Source organism: Staurois parvus, unplaced genomic scaffold (genome assembly GCF_062004578.1).
Source record: "Staurois parvus isolate SC_StPar_1 unplaced genomic scaffold, SC_StPar_1.0 ptg000682l, whole genome shotgun sequence".
Classification (NCBI taxonomy): domain Eukaryota; kingdom Metazoa; phylum Chordata; class Amphibia; order Anura; family Ranidae; genus Staurois; species Staurois parvus.
In genome coordinates this window covers 2707863-2723550 of record NW_028318478.1, presented here as the reverse complement: position 1 = coordinate 2723550, position 15688 = coordinate 2707863, and the positions used below count along the sequence as shown (strand labels likewise).

Sequence of the window (15688 nt, the reverse complement as noted above, 5' to 3'; positions counted from 1 at the left end):
AGAAGAATTATTGCAAGTTCAAGAATCAGTTTTGAACATGTTTCTGAGCAAAGGAGACTGTGGGGTTGAGTCCTGGAGGTGTACCATTGTGTGTTCCCATAAGCAATATACCTTATGGCTGTGATGTTGTGTAATAAAAATTATGATTTTATACAAACGTTTTTTTGCATACAGATTTTACAAGTAGTCATCTTTTTTAGTCCCAACTTCTATATTTCCCTCTTGTTATAGGTCTACATAGGGATGTGGGTATTGAGTTGCAGCTTGGTGATGTGTCCTTGTGTCATTATATTTTGATAAGCAATCCTGTTTATGTCACAATAGCAAATTATGCCTATAGTATGTAAGAAAGCAACTAACTGTGTAAATTTTGTTCTGCCTTTGTACTTTTCTTAAAGTTCATTATTGTAAAGGAACAGTTTCAAAAGTAACTTTTAATATTATCATTTCCTATTGTGTGGGTATAGGTGGGTATGCTTGAGACCCAAAACTGTCTGAAATCAGGAGAGCTTGTTGAACTAAGTGAGCAGCAGTTTGTGGACTGTGACTCATCAAATGAAGGTTGCTGTGGAGGAATTCCAGCCAAGGCCTTGGACTATATTACACATCATGGTCTCATGAGGGCTAAAGACTATGAATATCGTGAAAAGGTAGGAGCCTTTAACCCCTTCAGGGTAAAACAAATCTTAAAGCCTAAGTAAAATTTTACAACTTGTACAAACCGTACATATCATCACAACTACTTTGTACATCCAGGTGAATTATACCGCCTTTTTTTCAGGGCAAATTGGACTTTTATTTGGTGGTAAATAGTAATGAATATCTCCTGGTTTTTTTCATTATCAAAGAAAAACTGGCCCAAAATAGTACAAAAAATATTTTTTTTTAATTTAGCTGTGTGTTTCTTGTTACTACCATAACCTACCACCAAAGAACAGCCCAAAATAAACTTTAACGATCGCAGCGATACCATATATGTGTATGGTATTTGTTGTTTGCACCTGTACTACAGCCCAGAAACAATAGTGCGCATTTTGCATTTTATTTTTTTTACCTAAAACACACTGACACTGATACCAATTAAAAAAAAATCCTGACCTTTGATACTAACCTTTGACCCTGACCTTGATCCAAACACAAAACCTGGCACTGAACTAGATCAAACCTTGATCTAGGTATTTTTTATTTTATTTTTTAATATTTATTTATTTTTCCTCTGCAAGGAGAGGGAGAGGTGCAATGTATCTCTCTCCTCTATTCAGAGAAAAAAAAAACACTGGGGGCGGGCTTCACAGTGACTGATCACTGTAATAGCCAATCAGAGGATATCACAGCGATCATGTGACCCGGACTCAGAAGTTAGAACATGACCTGGGGCTCTCAGTGACACCCCAAGTCTTTGCGCTGGAAGCGCGCTGTGTTGCATGCTCCCAGCACAAAGACAGGTATGCAAATACCCCACAAAAAAAGCCCAGTTCTGTGAGGCCTCATATTTGTGTGACATCAGTGTCAAGATGTTAATATGATTGTTTTTGCCCCAAAGTTGTGTCTTGTATGACTAAACACTTCACAAGCAGGCTGTATTTTAAATCTCATGAATAGATATGGTGGGTTCTAGGTGTTCTGTCCTCACTACGTTTCCCTTTGTGTAACTCAACATATAGTTAAACCCTCCTAATCTGCAATAAGCCTGACTGAATGTAATCTTGAAGCTTTATTAACAAAACAGGGTGATTGAAACTTAGGAAAAAAACGATGACAAACACATACAATCAATGTAAGAATATACAGAAAACACAATGAATAGTTAGGCTATAGATGGCAATAATTGATTCTCACCAGCAATGCTGCCTTTAGGGGACACAAATGGATGCGAGTTTAAGGCCAACATGTGCTCTGATAACTGGCTCCTGCCCAGTTTCTAAGATGAAGTCTGAGCTTTTAAGATGCATCTCTTTCTCTCAGAATCATGGGAATTATTATTAACTCTTATCTAAACAGTCTCTAGTTTCTGTAAAATTAAAAAATTATTAATGGCTCCATCTATTGGTCACATCTGATATTGCAGGCAGGAGAGGCATTTGGAGGGAGTTGGTGGATACAAAAGAAAACAAAAAGAGGGCGCACCGGCCTAGTGTATTATCGTATAAAATATTTATTAAAAGGATAAAAAGTAAGTATCATACTCACAATGGACATATAAAACAAAGGCACATCACAATAAACAGAGGTGTCCAATCTACAGCATCTAAGTCCAAAACAAGGGAACCCTAGACTTCCAACTGGCTAACGCGTTTTGAAGACTCAGCCTCTTCCTTAGAAGAGGTTGGCTCTGAGGAAGAGGTTGAGTCCTCGAAACGCGTTAGCCGGTTGGAAGTCCAGGGTTCCATTGTTTTGGACTTAGATGCAGTATGGATTGGACACCGCTGTTTATTGTGATGTGCCTTTGTTTTATATGTCCATTGTGAGTATGATACCTACTTTTTATACTTTTAATAAATATTTTTTACGATAATGCACTAGGCCGGTGAGCCCTCTTTTTGTTTTCTTTTGTGTCCAGTGACTTTGGACTACCCCGGTCCGTTGAGGGCAGCAAGGAGTGCATATTCCAGGATATCTGAATTGTTACCATAGCCTCTGCTGAGTCCATCCCCAGCGCAGGAGTGCAGAGTTTGCTGAGTTTGCATTTTGATTTGGAGGGGGTTATTTACTTTTGTCTCTATGGTACTAATATGTCTGGTTATTAGTACCACATTCTGTGAAATGAAACCAGGAATGCAGCAGTAAGAATCCAGCTATGGTCTGCAAAACATTGGTTGCCCTTCAAACCACCAGTGTTGTGTATAATTTCATTTAAGAAGTTGATGTGGAAATTCACAAAACACAGAGAGGGCAGAGTGGAAATAAAAAAGTATTTTGGTAAAAGGACTTTACAAAGGTACATTGTGACATAGGGAAGTGGGATTCATTCCAAGGTTAAAAACTTTTTCTTCCTGTAAATGTTTGGAATGAGATCACAAAACATTATGACTTTGTTTCCTATATTTTCCATGTCATCCAATTTAGCAATCCGCCTGCATGTTAAAAGATGACAATGCAATCCAATTTAACGTGAGCAAATTCTATACTCTGCTTGAAGAAAAAAACATGGCTTCATCTTTGGCACTAGATGGCCCTATCTCAGTTGGAATTGATGCAAGTGAAGATTTTATGCTATACAAAACCGGTAAGCCACAATTCACAAAAATAAAGAATATACTTCAGAACAGAATGTGTAATCCTCTCTACACAGCAAGGTCAAAAACATAAAAGGAATATGATCTGATCTGGTCTCTTATTCCTCATGAACACTGCACATTTTTATAACGCTGGTGACGTTAGCTGTGTAAAGTCATGTTACACAGCTAACGTTTTTGTTTTTTTAGCGTTTTTGCATTCACGTTTAGCAGCATTTTCCCGCGTTTTTCCGCATTTGTGGTTTTTAGCGTTTTTTTTGCATTTTTTTCACCGGAAAAAATATTTTTTTGGCACAAAAAAGTCTAACGTCTTACCGCGTTTTGCCTGGTTTTTCATCATTAAAACATTGATTACAGTGTATGTGTGCATGGACACATAGGATAACATGCTGGGGAGTTTACTAGCTGTAGAATAAAGCGTCAAAACCCAAAAAACAGCCGCTGTAAAAACGTCAAGTGTGCATGAGGACTTATGATTGAATATTGTATATATATATATATATATATATGTTTACAACCTCTGCAGACACCCTCTGGCTAAAGCAGTGAGACAGGATGGAGTTTTCTGGCTGATCACTATTGTTATACATGAGCTAAGCCCAGAGAAGTCCTTGTTCTATGCCTTCATTTTCTTCCGTTAGCACAAACATAACTGCATTAGTTGACTAAATCATGCATGTTTATGGAAGATTTTTATGGAAGACAGGCATAATTACACCTTGGTAGATACTATACAAATTTTAGGTCCTACTCAAACCCACTATGGCTGCCAACAGTTTGTCACTAAGCACATGCATTCTATTTATCACAGATGTGAATGCATCCATGCCCTCTGTTTCCTCTTGTACCAAATTGTATTGTAACTGTGATGTCTACCTTCATTTTGTAAAGCACTGCGCAAACTGTTGGCGCTATATAAATCCTGTATAATAATAGTAATAATGCATACCTATGTGCATGAATGTAGGAACTTGGGTCATGATTGTTAAAGCGGAATCCACCGAAAAGTGGAACCTCTGCTTATCTGCCTCCCCCACATTTGGCATCTTTTGCGGGGGAGAAGGGAGTGGGTACCTGGTTTTGACAGGTATCCGCAGTCACTACCGACTCAGTTCGCCATGGAGAACTGAGCCAGAAGTTCAGCCCCCTCCTTCCCCCCACAGTCCTCTGGGACATTTCACAGGTCTCAGAAGACTGCTGCCCACTCAAAAAGTGCAGCACAATTCATGCACGAGCAGTAGGAAACCAGCTGTGAAGCCGCAAGGCTTCAATGCCAGTTTCCCTTAGTCAAGATGGCGGTGCCAGTACCTGACAGCAAATTGAAGAATTCATACTGGATCCATGGACAGGTAAGTGCCCTAAAATTAAAAGTCTGCAGCTACAGTATTTGTAGCTGCTGAATTTTAATTTTTGGGAGGGGGAGCTGGAACTTCTCTTTAATTTGTTCTATTTTTAGAAGTGGTCCCTAAACTGTGGCCCAAGGGCCGGATGCAGCATTTTGCTAGTCTTTACCCAGCCCTTGGGGCACTATTCCTCCTAATGATATGAGGCACTATTCCTCTCACAGACACCAACACCAACAGTGAGGCATAATTCCTGCCACTTACATTAATGATAGGACACTACTCCTTCTCCTACTGACCACCAACACCGAGGTAGTGTTTATTCTCACTGATGCTGGGCCAACTCCATGATCAACTCCATACCCCATAACGGCGTCCTGGCTCCTACCATACCAGCGTTCTGATCACCACCATACCTCACGCTAATGTCCTGATCACTGCCATACCCCATACCAGCGTCCTGATCACTGCCATACCCCATACCAGCGTCCTGAACACTGTCATATGCCATACCAGCGTCCGACATTTTAGGATCTCAACTGATCAATTTTCAAATATATATCCCATAGTTTGTAGACTTTATAGCTTTCACACAAACTAAATATTATAAACTGTTTTTTTTTTATTTTTACCCCAAAAATGTAGCAGAATACATTTTGGCCTAAATTTATGAAGAAAAATTGTCTATTTGCTAAATTTTATAACAAAAACTAAGCAAAAATGATTTTTATTAAAAAATGTATATATTATTTGTATATTTTTATTTATATAGCAAAAAATTAAAAAACCCAGTGTTGATCCAATATCATGAAAAGAAAGCTCTATCTGTCTCAAAAAAAGGATAAAAATTTCATATGGGTACAGTGTTGCATGACTGAATAATTGTCACTCAAATTGTAATAGTGCTGAAAACTGAAAATTGGCCTGGACTGGAAGGGGTGAAAGTGTCCAGACTTGAAGTGGTTAAAGGATTGATGCAAAGAACAGGGACTACCCCTTTAAAGTGTTACCAAACCCAGGACCCTGCATTGAACCGCATTACCAATGGTTGTTCATAAGAAAGAAAAATAGTTTACCATGAGAAATACATAGTAACGGCCATTGCATTATAAAGAATCAGAAACCTTCATGAGATAGAGCAAAACTGATAATATTGTAAGATTATCTTTGAGTAATGCTTCATACCATCCAGCACAATCAGCCCTTTTGGCAGTTTCTCATAGAACTGCGTGCAATGATATGGTTATGATAGCATCACCGTAAAAAGGAAATGGTCAGTGATCTACAAGAGGCGCTGTCACAACTAGAATTATAATAAAGTTATCTGATTGGGTACATTGTACAAGGACATGTTTTAGTTTGGTAATGTGAAAGGGTGGATAATCATTTTTAAAATACAATGGATATATTTGCTAAAGTACTATTCATAATTGACAATATTTAAAAAAACTTAAAGTGTTTCTAAACCCAGGACCCTGCATTCACTATATCTGGTCTCCCACAGTACACAAAACATAAATAAGTAAATATAAACTGCTAAATACCTTTTCTCATCAGCAGTTAGAGCAGTCTTGTGACTTCAGCTGAGCACTGGTTAAAGCTTGTAGGAGGGGTTTTCTTTCTGCTCTAGGAGAATGTGAAACCCCTGACCCTCTGTCTGGACAGTGCTGATTGGCCCTATGCTGATCACATGCACTCTCCCAAGCAAAAAAAACCCTCTCTAGCAATACACACTAAACTGAGCATGTGCATGTGGTTACGGGTTCAGTGTGTCTTATCAGGTGGACATCTGAACAAGAGGAGAGGCAGAGAAAACAGGATCAAATGGCCTTTTTACACAATATAGAGGAGTAACCCCTTAGGTCCCGCAGCAAGTATAACAAGCATGCTTTACTGCATATACAGACTGGTTTTACTGTTGTGGGTTAGTAACACTTTAAGTGGTATTCCATTTGTCCAGCACCCCTTTAACATACAAGATGAGATGCAGATTTTAAACTGGGGATTCAAGGGGTAGGCAGAAGCACTTGGTAGTCAGGGTTAATTCCTCTTTAGGCCACAGTAGCAAATGGCAACAGTGAAAAGTGTCCCTTTATGAATGTGGGCCTATTGCAAGGGAAACAGCGGAGTGGCTTGGCCTGCAGAAGGCGGACACTGCAGCAGGCTCTTGTGACTGGATTATGCTGATGATGTGTTTACTAATAGGCCTCAACCTGTGCAACTTGTGAACAGTGTCAGTACAAAACACGGCCACTGCCCCAGTCTATAACTGGCCTTCACAGCAAGGAGCACGTGGATGGGTGACACATGTCAAACAACAAAAAACAAAAACAAAAAGAAGAATTTCCAGTTCACACTTGTCAGCCAGCAAACAAACCAAATTACCTGTCTAGCAGTATGCGTTAAAAACGGGAGTTTAGTTAGTACACATTTGCAAATACATATGTAAGCCACAGTGCCTCGTCATGGCACCCCAGTATTCTGTAGTTCCTATCTCTACAAATTTTAAAAGCCCCCATAGTAGAGGCACATGTATTTAATGGATAGACTTGTGAACAGTATCTGTACCTAGATAGAGAATGGCTGGGTTGAGGAATGTCAGTGACAACTTGAATGGCTTGAGTATGGGACTCACTCGCTTGATCTGTGGCATCATTCAGATTATTGGCGGTCTCTCTTAAGATTAAGGCCCCCAGCAGTCCTGCAGTTCCTCCTTCAGAGATCGTTCCTGACAACAGCATTCTGAAGGTAGGCCTCTTCCCACTGGGCCCCCTCCTAGGCTCCTGCATCTCAGCCTCTCAGTCCATCGTCCACCTAAACTATCCTGCTGCTGAGCAGGCTGTCCCACACTTAAAGGATGCCCTGGCCCCACGCCAAGCCTCCTGCTTGGGGATTGGCCAGAGTCCTCTAAGTGTGCAGGCCAGCCCCTCCTCACCCCCACCCACTACTTCTAGAACCTTCTCCAAGTTTCTAGAGCAGATTTCAGGGAACTGACCTCAACCCTGACATAAATATGACATAAATTTGACCCCTCTAACTCAAACCCAACCACATTATTTTAGTTTTTTATGTTTATTTGTCCCCCCCCCCAAAGATTTCAGTTTGTTTTTCAATTGAGTTGCACAGTTTATAGGTCACATTAGAAGTGGAAAACGTTCTTAAATTATTTATCTTTGTCTCATTTTTTTACATCACAGAAACCTGACATTTTAACAGGGGTGTGTAGACTTTTTATATCCACTGTACCCTACCCATACAGCCTTTTGCGCCCGCGGCTGTCAATCACCAGGTCCCAGCTGATGATCACTCACCGGCGCCTGGTGATTGCTGAGAATCTCTTACAGGGAGAACTGTATGTAAACAATACAGTTCTCCTCCCTGTCGGCTCATGCACACTGCTTAATGGCTGTGCACAGCACAGCTATCCAAAGCAGTGTGCTTACAGTGAAGCGCACGGACACCACCCCATAGTAAAACACTCCCAGCACACAGTTAACCCTTTTATAGACCCTCATGTTAACCTTTTCCTGCCCAGTGCCATTGGACAGTGTCAGTGCTTTTTTTTTACCAAACTGTTTTGTTTTCTAATAGTCCTCCTCCCTGTTGGCTTGGGCACACAAATTGCTTATTATTATTATTATACAGTATTTATAAAGCGCCAATAGTTCGCTCAGCGCTGTACATTACAAAGGGGACAGAACATGTGACAGAACAATACCAATACAATGTGATACACGAGGGGTTCAAGGGCCCCGCTCTTTCGAGCTTACAATCTAGGAGATAGCAAAGAATTACTTTGCTATAAGCAAGCATTTACCTGAATGACATTGATTCATTCAGGGTTTTTTTTTTTTGTGCTTAGCTGTGATTTGGCCACGGCTAATCACATGACACAGCTGGGCTGTGATTGGCCCAGCTTATGCATGTGATCGCTGTGACCATTCACAGCTAGACACACTAGTATACATTGGATGGCGTGAATAAAGCCATCCATTGTATACAACTGTCATGTTACCTGCTGTGATTGGTCACAGCAGGTCACATGGTACCGGCAACAGGGCCGGTACTCAGATCTGTCATCGGCCATGACCGAGGTACACAGCCGGTGACAGATTGCACCGCTGCGCGGCTCTGCAGGCGCGCAAACTGCGCATGCCCGGGAGGACGCCATATGGGCGGAGGGATTTTGCAAGCCGCCAAATGGCCATTGGCCCGGGCGGCAAGAGGTTAATAGCAAGAAGTAAAAATTATTGTTTTTTTCTTAAAATTGTCGGTCTTTTTTTTTATAGCGCAAATAGGCGATCAAATACCACCGAAAGAAAGCTCAATGCGTGGGAAAAAAAGACATACATTTCATTTGGGTGCAGCATTGCATGACTGTGCAATTGTCAGTTAAAGTAATGCAGTGCCATAACACAAAAAATAGCCAGGTCAGGAACGGGGGGGGGAATCCTCAGGAGGGCAAGTGGTTAAAGTCTATTCATGCTTTAGTAAAGAATAGTCCTGCAGAGCCTTGAAGAGACTTGTGCTGAGCACTTGGTGTACATGTCATTGCACAGAACACTTCTGTAGGAATAAAGCTAGAACCCAATGCCTGCCTTTGTTCTGTTGTTTTAAGAATGCTTTAATTAAGAATAGAGTGGAATCACTGATTTTTCTCTTACTCCTTACATTTATATCAGGTATTTTTACTGGAAGCTGTACTGAAACTCCATCTCATGCAGTCATTATAGTAGGATATGGCACAGAATATGATGAAAAGTCGGGTGAGGACTTAGACTACTGGATAATAAAAAACAGGTATGTTTCCTAACTTTAAGCAGAGCTTCACTCTTTCAATCAACACTGACTATTTTCAATCCTTATGCTGCTAGCATTAATAAATAGGAACATATCACATATTTACTTATTTTAAACTATTTCTTTTCTGTTTCTCCAGTAAGACCCGTTCAAACCAATGTGTTTTTTAGTGCTTTTTGCAGAAACGCACTGAAGTCTATTTAACATGGTTTCCTATGGAACATGTTCACATCTATGCTTTTTTGAGCTGCTGCGTTTTTGGAAAGGGTCAGGGACTTTTGGAAAAGCAAAAAAGCAGAGTTTTTGCTATAATAGAGTTCAATGAAGAATCTGCTGAAATGCATTATAGTGTGTTTTTGCTGCGTTTTGCATTTTTATTCTGCCAACCAAAAACAAATTCCACTTTAAAAATAAAAAAAAAAAAAGCTGAAAAAAGCGGTAAAAATGCATCAAAAACACATGTGAAAAACGCAAAACAAACGGCAGAAAGCACTGGAGAAAGCATAAAACGCAAAGTTCATATATGTGAACGGAGCCTTACTCCCTGATTTCTTGCCCAGGCAAATAATGTCATACATTCCAGGAGTCTTCTGGAGGGTGAAGAGGGGTTTTCTCAGCTAAGCATACCCTCCTGCTTGTGTACCTGAACTAAGGGAAGATGGATTCCAGGAAGTGAAGGAAACAGGAATTATCTGACCTTACTCAAGATGGCCACTGCCAGAAATGCTAGGGGATGTTTTTCAAAGGGATTTCTTCTCAGCAAAAAAAAAAACATGGAGACATGGATGCATGGGGGGGTTGCTTTGAATAATAAAAATGACTTAAATAGCATTTTTGCTTTGTGGTGCAAAGATGCAGTGTATTCATGCTTTAAATGTTCACGATGACCAGATTTTTTTAATCTAATAGGTATGTAAATGCCCCACAGATCTGCCTATTTTTACCATTCATGGGAGACCAAATACTAGTAAAAGCAAAAAGCTTCTGGCATCTGTTTCTTTGTAGGTGATAGAATATGTTAATCATGTTATTATACTGTATGTATGAATATGTTATGAACATCAGTATACTCCTTCTCACTTAAAGAGTATCAAAATGCAAAATCATATACTCATTTCCACATTGTATTTCAATTATTTCAAGCCTACTTCTACTAATCGGAATGATCATAAAGTTTGTAAACTTACTTAACAGCTTCCCGGCCACCCTATAGCAGAAATACTGCTACAGGGAGGCACGGGTGAGCAAAATCACGTATATATATACCAGGTATATAAAATCAGGCACTCTACCCGCGCTGCTATTCACGGCCCCGGCTGGTAATTACTCGCCGGTGCCCGGTGATTTCCAATGGTCACTGATAGAGAGGAGGACTGTTTTGTTTACTAACAGTCCTCCTCCCTGTTGGCTCGGGCACACTGCTCTGGATGGCTGTGCTGTGCATTAAAGTGATTACAGTGAAACCAACACACCGCCCCCCAGTAAAACACTCCCAGCACACAGTTAATCCCTTGATCACATCTCATGTTAACCCCTTCCTGCCCAGTGCCATTATTGATCACTGTATTGATGTCAATTCCCCCCAGTGTTAGAATGTCCGTCGCAGTCCCACAGTCCCGCTATAAGTTGTTGATCGCCGCCATTACTAGTAAAAAATGTTTTTAAAAATCCCATTTGGAAATACTATAACTTTCACGTAAACCAATTAATTTACACATATTGGGATTTTTTTTTAGCAAAGACATGTCGCAGAATACATTTTGGCGTAAATTTATGAAAAAATTTGATTTTTAAATTTTTTTACTGGACATGTTTAATAGCAAAAAGTCAAAAATATTGTTTTTGTCAGTCTCTTTTTATAGCACAAAGAATAAAAAACACATAGACGATCAAATACCACCAAAAGAAAGCTCAATTTGTGGGGAAAAAAAGGACATAAATGTCATTTGGGTGCAGCGTTACATGACCGCGCAATTGTCAGTTAAATTAACGGAGCGCCGTAATGCAAAAAATGGCCTGGTCAGGAAGGGGGGTACATCCCCAGGAGAGCAAGTGGTTAGTGAAGAAATCCACATATTTACTTCCTTGAATTCTGTGACATGTGTCCTTTATGCCCTGTGGGTAGGCACTGCTGGGTCACACATTTCACAGAGCCTGCATTCTGTACTACAGAGGCGCTAAGAGGAAGAGTTTCAGGAGCCAGAGTCAGTCCATGAATCACTACTGCAGGCATCAAGGTACCATGGAATGTGTAGTTCTTAGAAGTTGAAAGTAAATAGCAGAGGAGAAGCTGCAAAGCATGTAGGGAATTCAGGAAGTTGTGGAAAGAGACGACCAGCAGACAGGAAGGAAAATTTTCAACCAGGGTTATACTGGATTATCAAAAATAACTTTCAGACTTTAGCCCACTATTGGCTGAATCTGGGTCACAGGAGTGCAGAACTAAGTGCACTCCTATGGCCCACAGGGGAGGTATGGCCAAAAGAGCTGTTTGGTTGGACCCACTCTTTAACCACTTGTCTACTGGGGCCATTTTTATAAAATGGTGCACTAAAATACATTTTACTGCAAACAGACACAATATTATACACATTGCACCCTGGAACTGCCCAATCACTTTTACCAGAAAGCCTCTTGCTGGCTCCTAAAGCCAGTGTCAAGCTCACAACTGCAGCAGCAACTCTGAACTCAATGTAACCACTTGTTCACCATGGCGTTCATAAACATACCATGTGGGTAAAGTATAGCTTCAACACTTTCCATTCAACATAATGAATATTTCAAAGGATATAATTATTACTACTCTTCTAGTTTACAATGTTACATTTGTAAGGAACCTAGACTTAGGCTGGCCATACATTATACAATTGTCTTTAGAAATATGCTTTAGATTTACCAAAACCATATAATATGAGGTCAAACCTAAACAACACTTTCAATTGTATCAAATTAGGCAGGCCCTTGCACTAAATAGTTTAAGATAAATCTAAAGGAAATTGTGGAGAAATTGGACAGAAAATTGTATAGTATATGGCCAGCCTTATGTATTAGCTAATCGCCCACATTATTACATACTGACGTAGGAATACACACCTACTGTATGTCCTTCAGTGTCTAATTTTGTTTAGTCTGTAAGTTAAAGTGCTTCTAAAGCCTTAAAGCAATTCTAATTCTTTTATTTTACAAAACAAAGCAAAAAAAAACAAACATTATTACCTGCTGTGTGCAGTGGTTTTGCACAGATCAGCCTAGATCCTCCTCTTCTTGGTTCCCCCACAGGCTCTTCTGGCTCCCCCTTTCTGTTTGGTGCCCCCACAGCAATCAGTTTGCTATGGGGGTACCCGCTGCTCTGTGTGTCCATTCACACACGGAGCTGCAGCTTGGCCCTGCCTCCTCTCTCATCATTGGCTGACTGGCTGTGATTGACAGCAGCAGGAGCCAATAGCTTCTGCTTGCTCTCTCAGACAATGAAGAGGCGGAGACCCGGGACAGCCAAGACTGTCATTCACATAATTGGATTGCGATGAGACTCAGGTGAGTATTGAGGGGGTTGGGGGGGATGCTGCACATAGAATGCATGAAGGAAAGAAACCTTTCTCCTTCACAACCACATTAAGGTTATTACCTTCACGCATTCTATGCATGAAGGTTAAAAACCTTCTGTGCTGCAGGATCCCCCAGCCCTAGCCCTTTCTCTTACCTGAGTCCAAACTGATCCAGCGATGTGCACAAGAACAGAGGTCCTCACTGCTGTCTGTCTTCTCATTGGGAAGATTGGGAAGATTGCTAGCAGTAGGAGCCATTGGCACAGGCTGCTGTCAATCAAATTCTGTGACAAGGGAGCAGGGGGCAGGGCCAAGTCACCTGCTCTGTGTCAATAGGCGCAGATAGGGCAGCTCAGGAGCAATCTCACAGGGGTGCCCCCATTGAAAGAGGCTTTCCATGGGGCACTCTTCAAAGAGGAGGGGCCTGAAACACCAGTGGAGAACCCAAAAAGAGGATTGGGGCTTTTCATGGCAAAACCATTGCACAGAGCAGGTAAGTATAGACATATAGCTTTATAGCTTAACTATTACTTTAAGTTAAAAGATAAATTTTTCTCTTTTTTTGTCTTTTCTAGCTGGGCAGAAGTTTGGGGAGAAAAAGGTTATGGAAAGATACAGCGCAATGTTAACATGTGTGGTATCGACTCAATGGCGACCTCAGTGGACTTTGTCTAGTGGTGGCTTGGTGTCCTCCACTGAAGATTTGTCCAGAGCCCAGAGTCCTTTATTGCAACATGAAAGGCCTTACAAATACTGGCTTACGTGTTATTTCTCTACTGCTTATCATATTAATATGTTCAGTCTTATTCATTAACGTTGTTTTCGAATTGTTGCAAATTGTAGATACAAATAAATAAAATATGCAAAATGAAAGTGTTTGAAGGTTGCTCCGTCATTTGCATTGCTTTTTCTGCTAACATGTCAAGATCTTTGCTCAGTGCTCCACTCAGTATCACCAACCCAGCATGCAGAAGATACATTTCCACATAAAGAGATTATTTTTCCAATATGTTTATAATTTAAAGGGACTCTTTTACTGTTTCAAATAACAATAGATAGAGTTGTGTAACGCAGCGCAGTTCAGTCATGCTAACTTTCCAATCCATGTGATCAATATTATTGTGTAAACATAGTTGGGTTGTATATTGGGTGCTCCCATAACCCAGGCACACTCACAGTTCAACTTGTATTTAGGAATAATTGTTTTATACCCAGAGTCTGAAAACCAGTAATGAATATTCTAGACATGGTCAGTGAAACGTTAATGAATTCATGAATTTCTACACATCTGCACGTCATGAGTAACTACATGTTTGCACTTTGGCACTTGGAATAATTATCTTTCCATAAAGGACATTATTAGGTTTTATTGCCAGTTGAATTATTGTTACAGTTGTCACGGACGCATATTGTTGCACTTAGTTGCACTTTTGATGCACTTCTCTGCACTTTATTATTATATGGTATTTATGTTACATGCATTTATAACACTGCACTTATACCTTTGAAGTTGAGTTTGAGATCATCCAGATTGCTAACAACTATTTTCAGAGCATTAATTTGACTATTCTAATTTATATACTTCATAATACCTAGCGCTTACCTACACAATATCTGGATGTATGTGATACACTGAGTAATTGATGTTATAAATGGATTGATATATATATATATATATATATATATATATCACAGCGCTGCACTTATATAATTTTGATGCTTCTATTGAAGTCCTTGGGGTCAAAAATGCCGGATAAGCTTAAAAAATAGCATACAGTGTACAAATGACTGAGCAATGACATGTGAACAGGAACAAGAAATACAATGGGATTCCGTATATTGGCTGTAGCCCATAGGGAAACATTCTACAAAACACTAGGGTGTGTATGGGGGCTCACAGGGTTGGGTAGAGAAACCTCCCATAATATTACATTATTTTGAGAAAGTGCCTCAAAACAATTCATGAAATCCAAGTTACTCAATGTCTTATACCTCATTGCTTGCGTATACAGCAGTCCTGATTCGGGGTTGAAGACAGGGATCTAGTGTTTCAAGTCTCTGCCTTCTACTTTGCAGCTAGCAGAAACATTTCTTTGTACATATATAGACACATGCAAGCTTTTCATACAGCTTTGCACTGAATGACTTCCTTAGTGGTGACACTGTCAATAGCAGAATCATAGCTGTTTTGTTGCCTTGTCACCAGACTATGTGAATTCTGCAAAAATTAGAATAATTGAAGGAAGTTGCCTAAAGTATTGTAAGCATGTTGAAAACTGCTTAGCTAGTTAGGTACCCACCAAGGCTAGGTTAATTAAGGATTAAAAGTCTTTGCAACGGTTCTCTAGATTTCTGAGTTTCAGCTGGCTCATCTTTGGTATAAATTGGGGGAAGGCTGAGGTCCGAGAACCCCAGAGGAAGCCATGGAGTGGGTTTCCCATGTGTTCCGTGAGCTTCTGTGTTGCTGCTGTATCTGTATTCAGAGAAGGACCACTAGTCACAAGCATCCTGGGATGCCACCAGATATAGACCATGCCATCAGCTATGGTCTTTAACATGTTGACCTGATGCTCTCAATGTATGCCTGGGCCATAAAATTGTCTGGGCAATGTAAGGAACTGTTTGCACTATTTCCTGCTGTCATAGTTGCACTGAAGAATGCTAATAAAGAGTACTGAACTTTTCCTTAAGCCGGGTTTAAAGTTATTCAAAGGGGTACATAAAGGGCTGGCGTATGCAAAGAACCTGGACCTGCTTAAGCACT

The 15688-nt window shown here is 40.3% G+C and overlaps 1 protein-coding gene across 1 annotated transcript in view; it reads left to right on the top strand.

The window, feature by feature from the left end:
* Window positions 1-13797, top strand: part of LOC149447537 (cathepsin S-like) — a 35344-nt gene extending 21547 nt beyond the window's left edge. The window contains exons 5-8 of the mRNA XM_089652412.1: window positions 468-650; window positions 3067-3226; window positions 9262-9379; window positions 13500-13797. Of these exons, the coding sequence (XP_089508538.1) occupies window positions 468-650; window positions 3067-3226; window positions 9262-9379; window positions 13500-13599 (561 nt within the window). The 3' untranslated portion in view covers window positions 13600-13797. The remainder of the gene's footprint in view (window positions 1-467; window positions 651-3066; window positions 3227-9261; window positions 9380-13499) is intronic.
* The last annotated feature ends 1891 nt before the right edge of the window (window positions 13798-15688 follow it).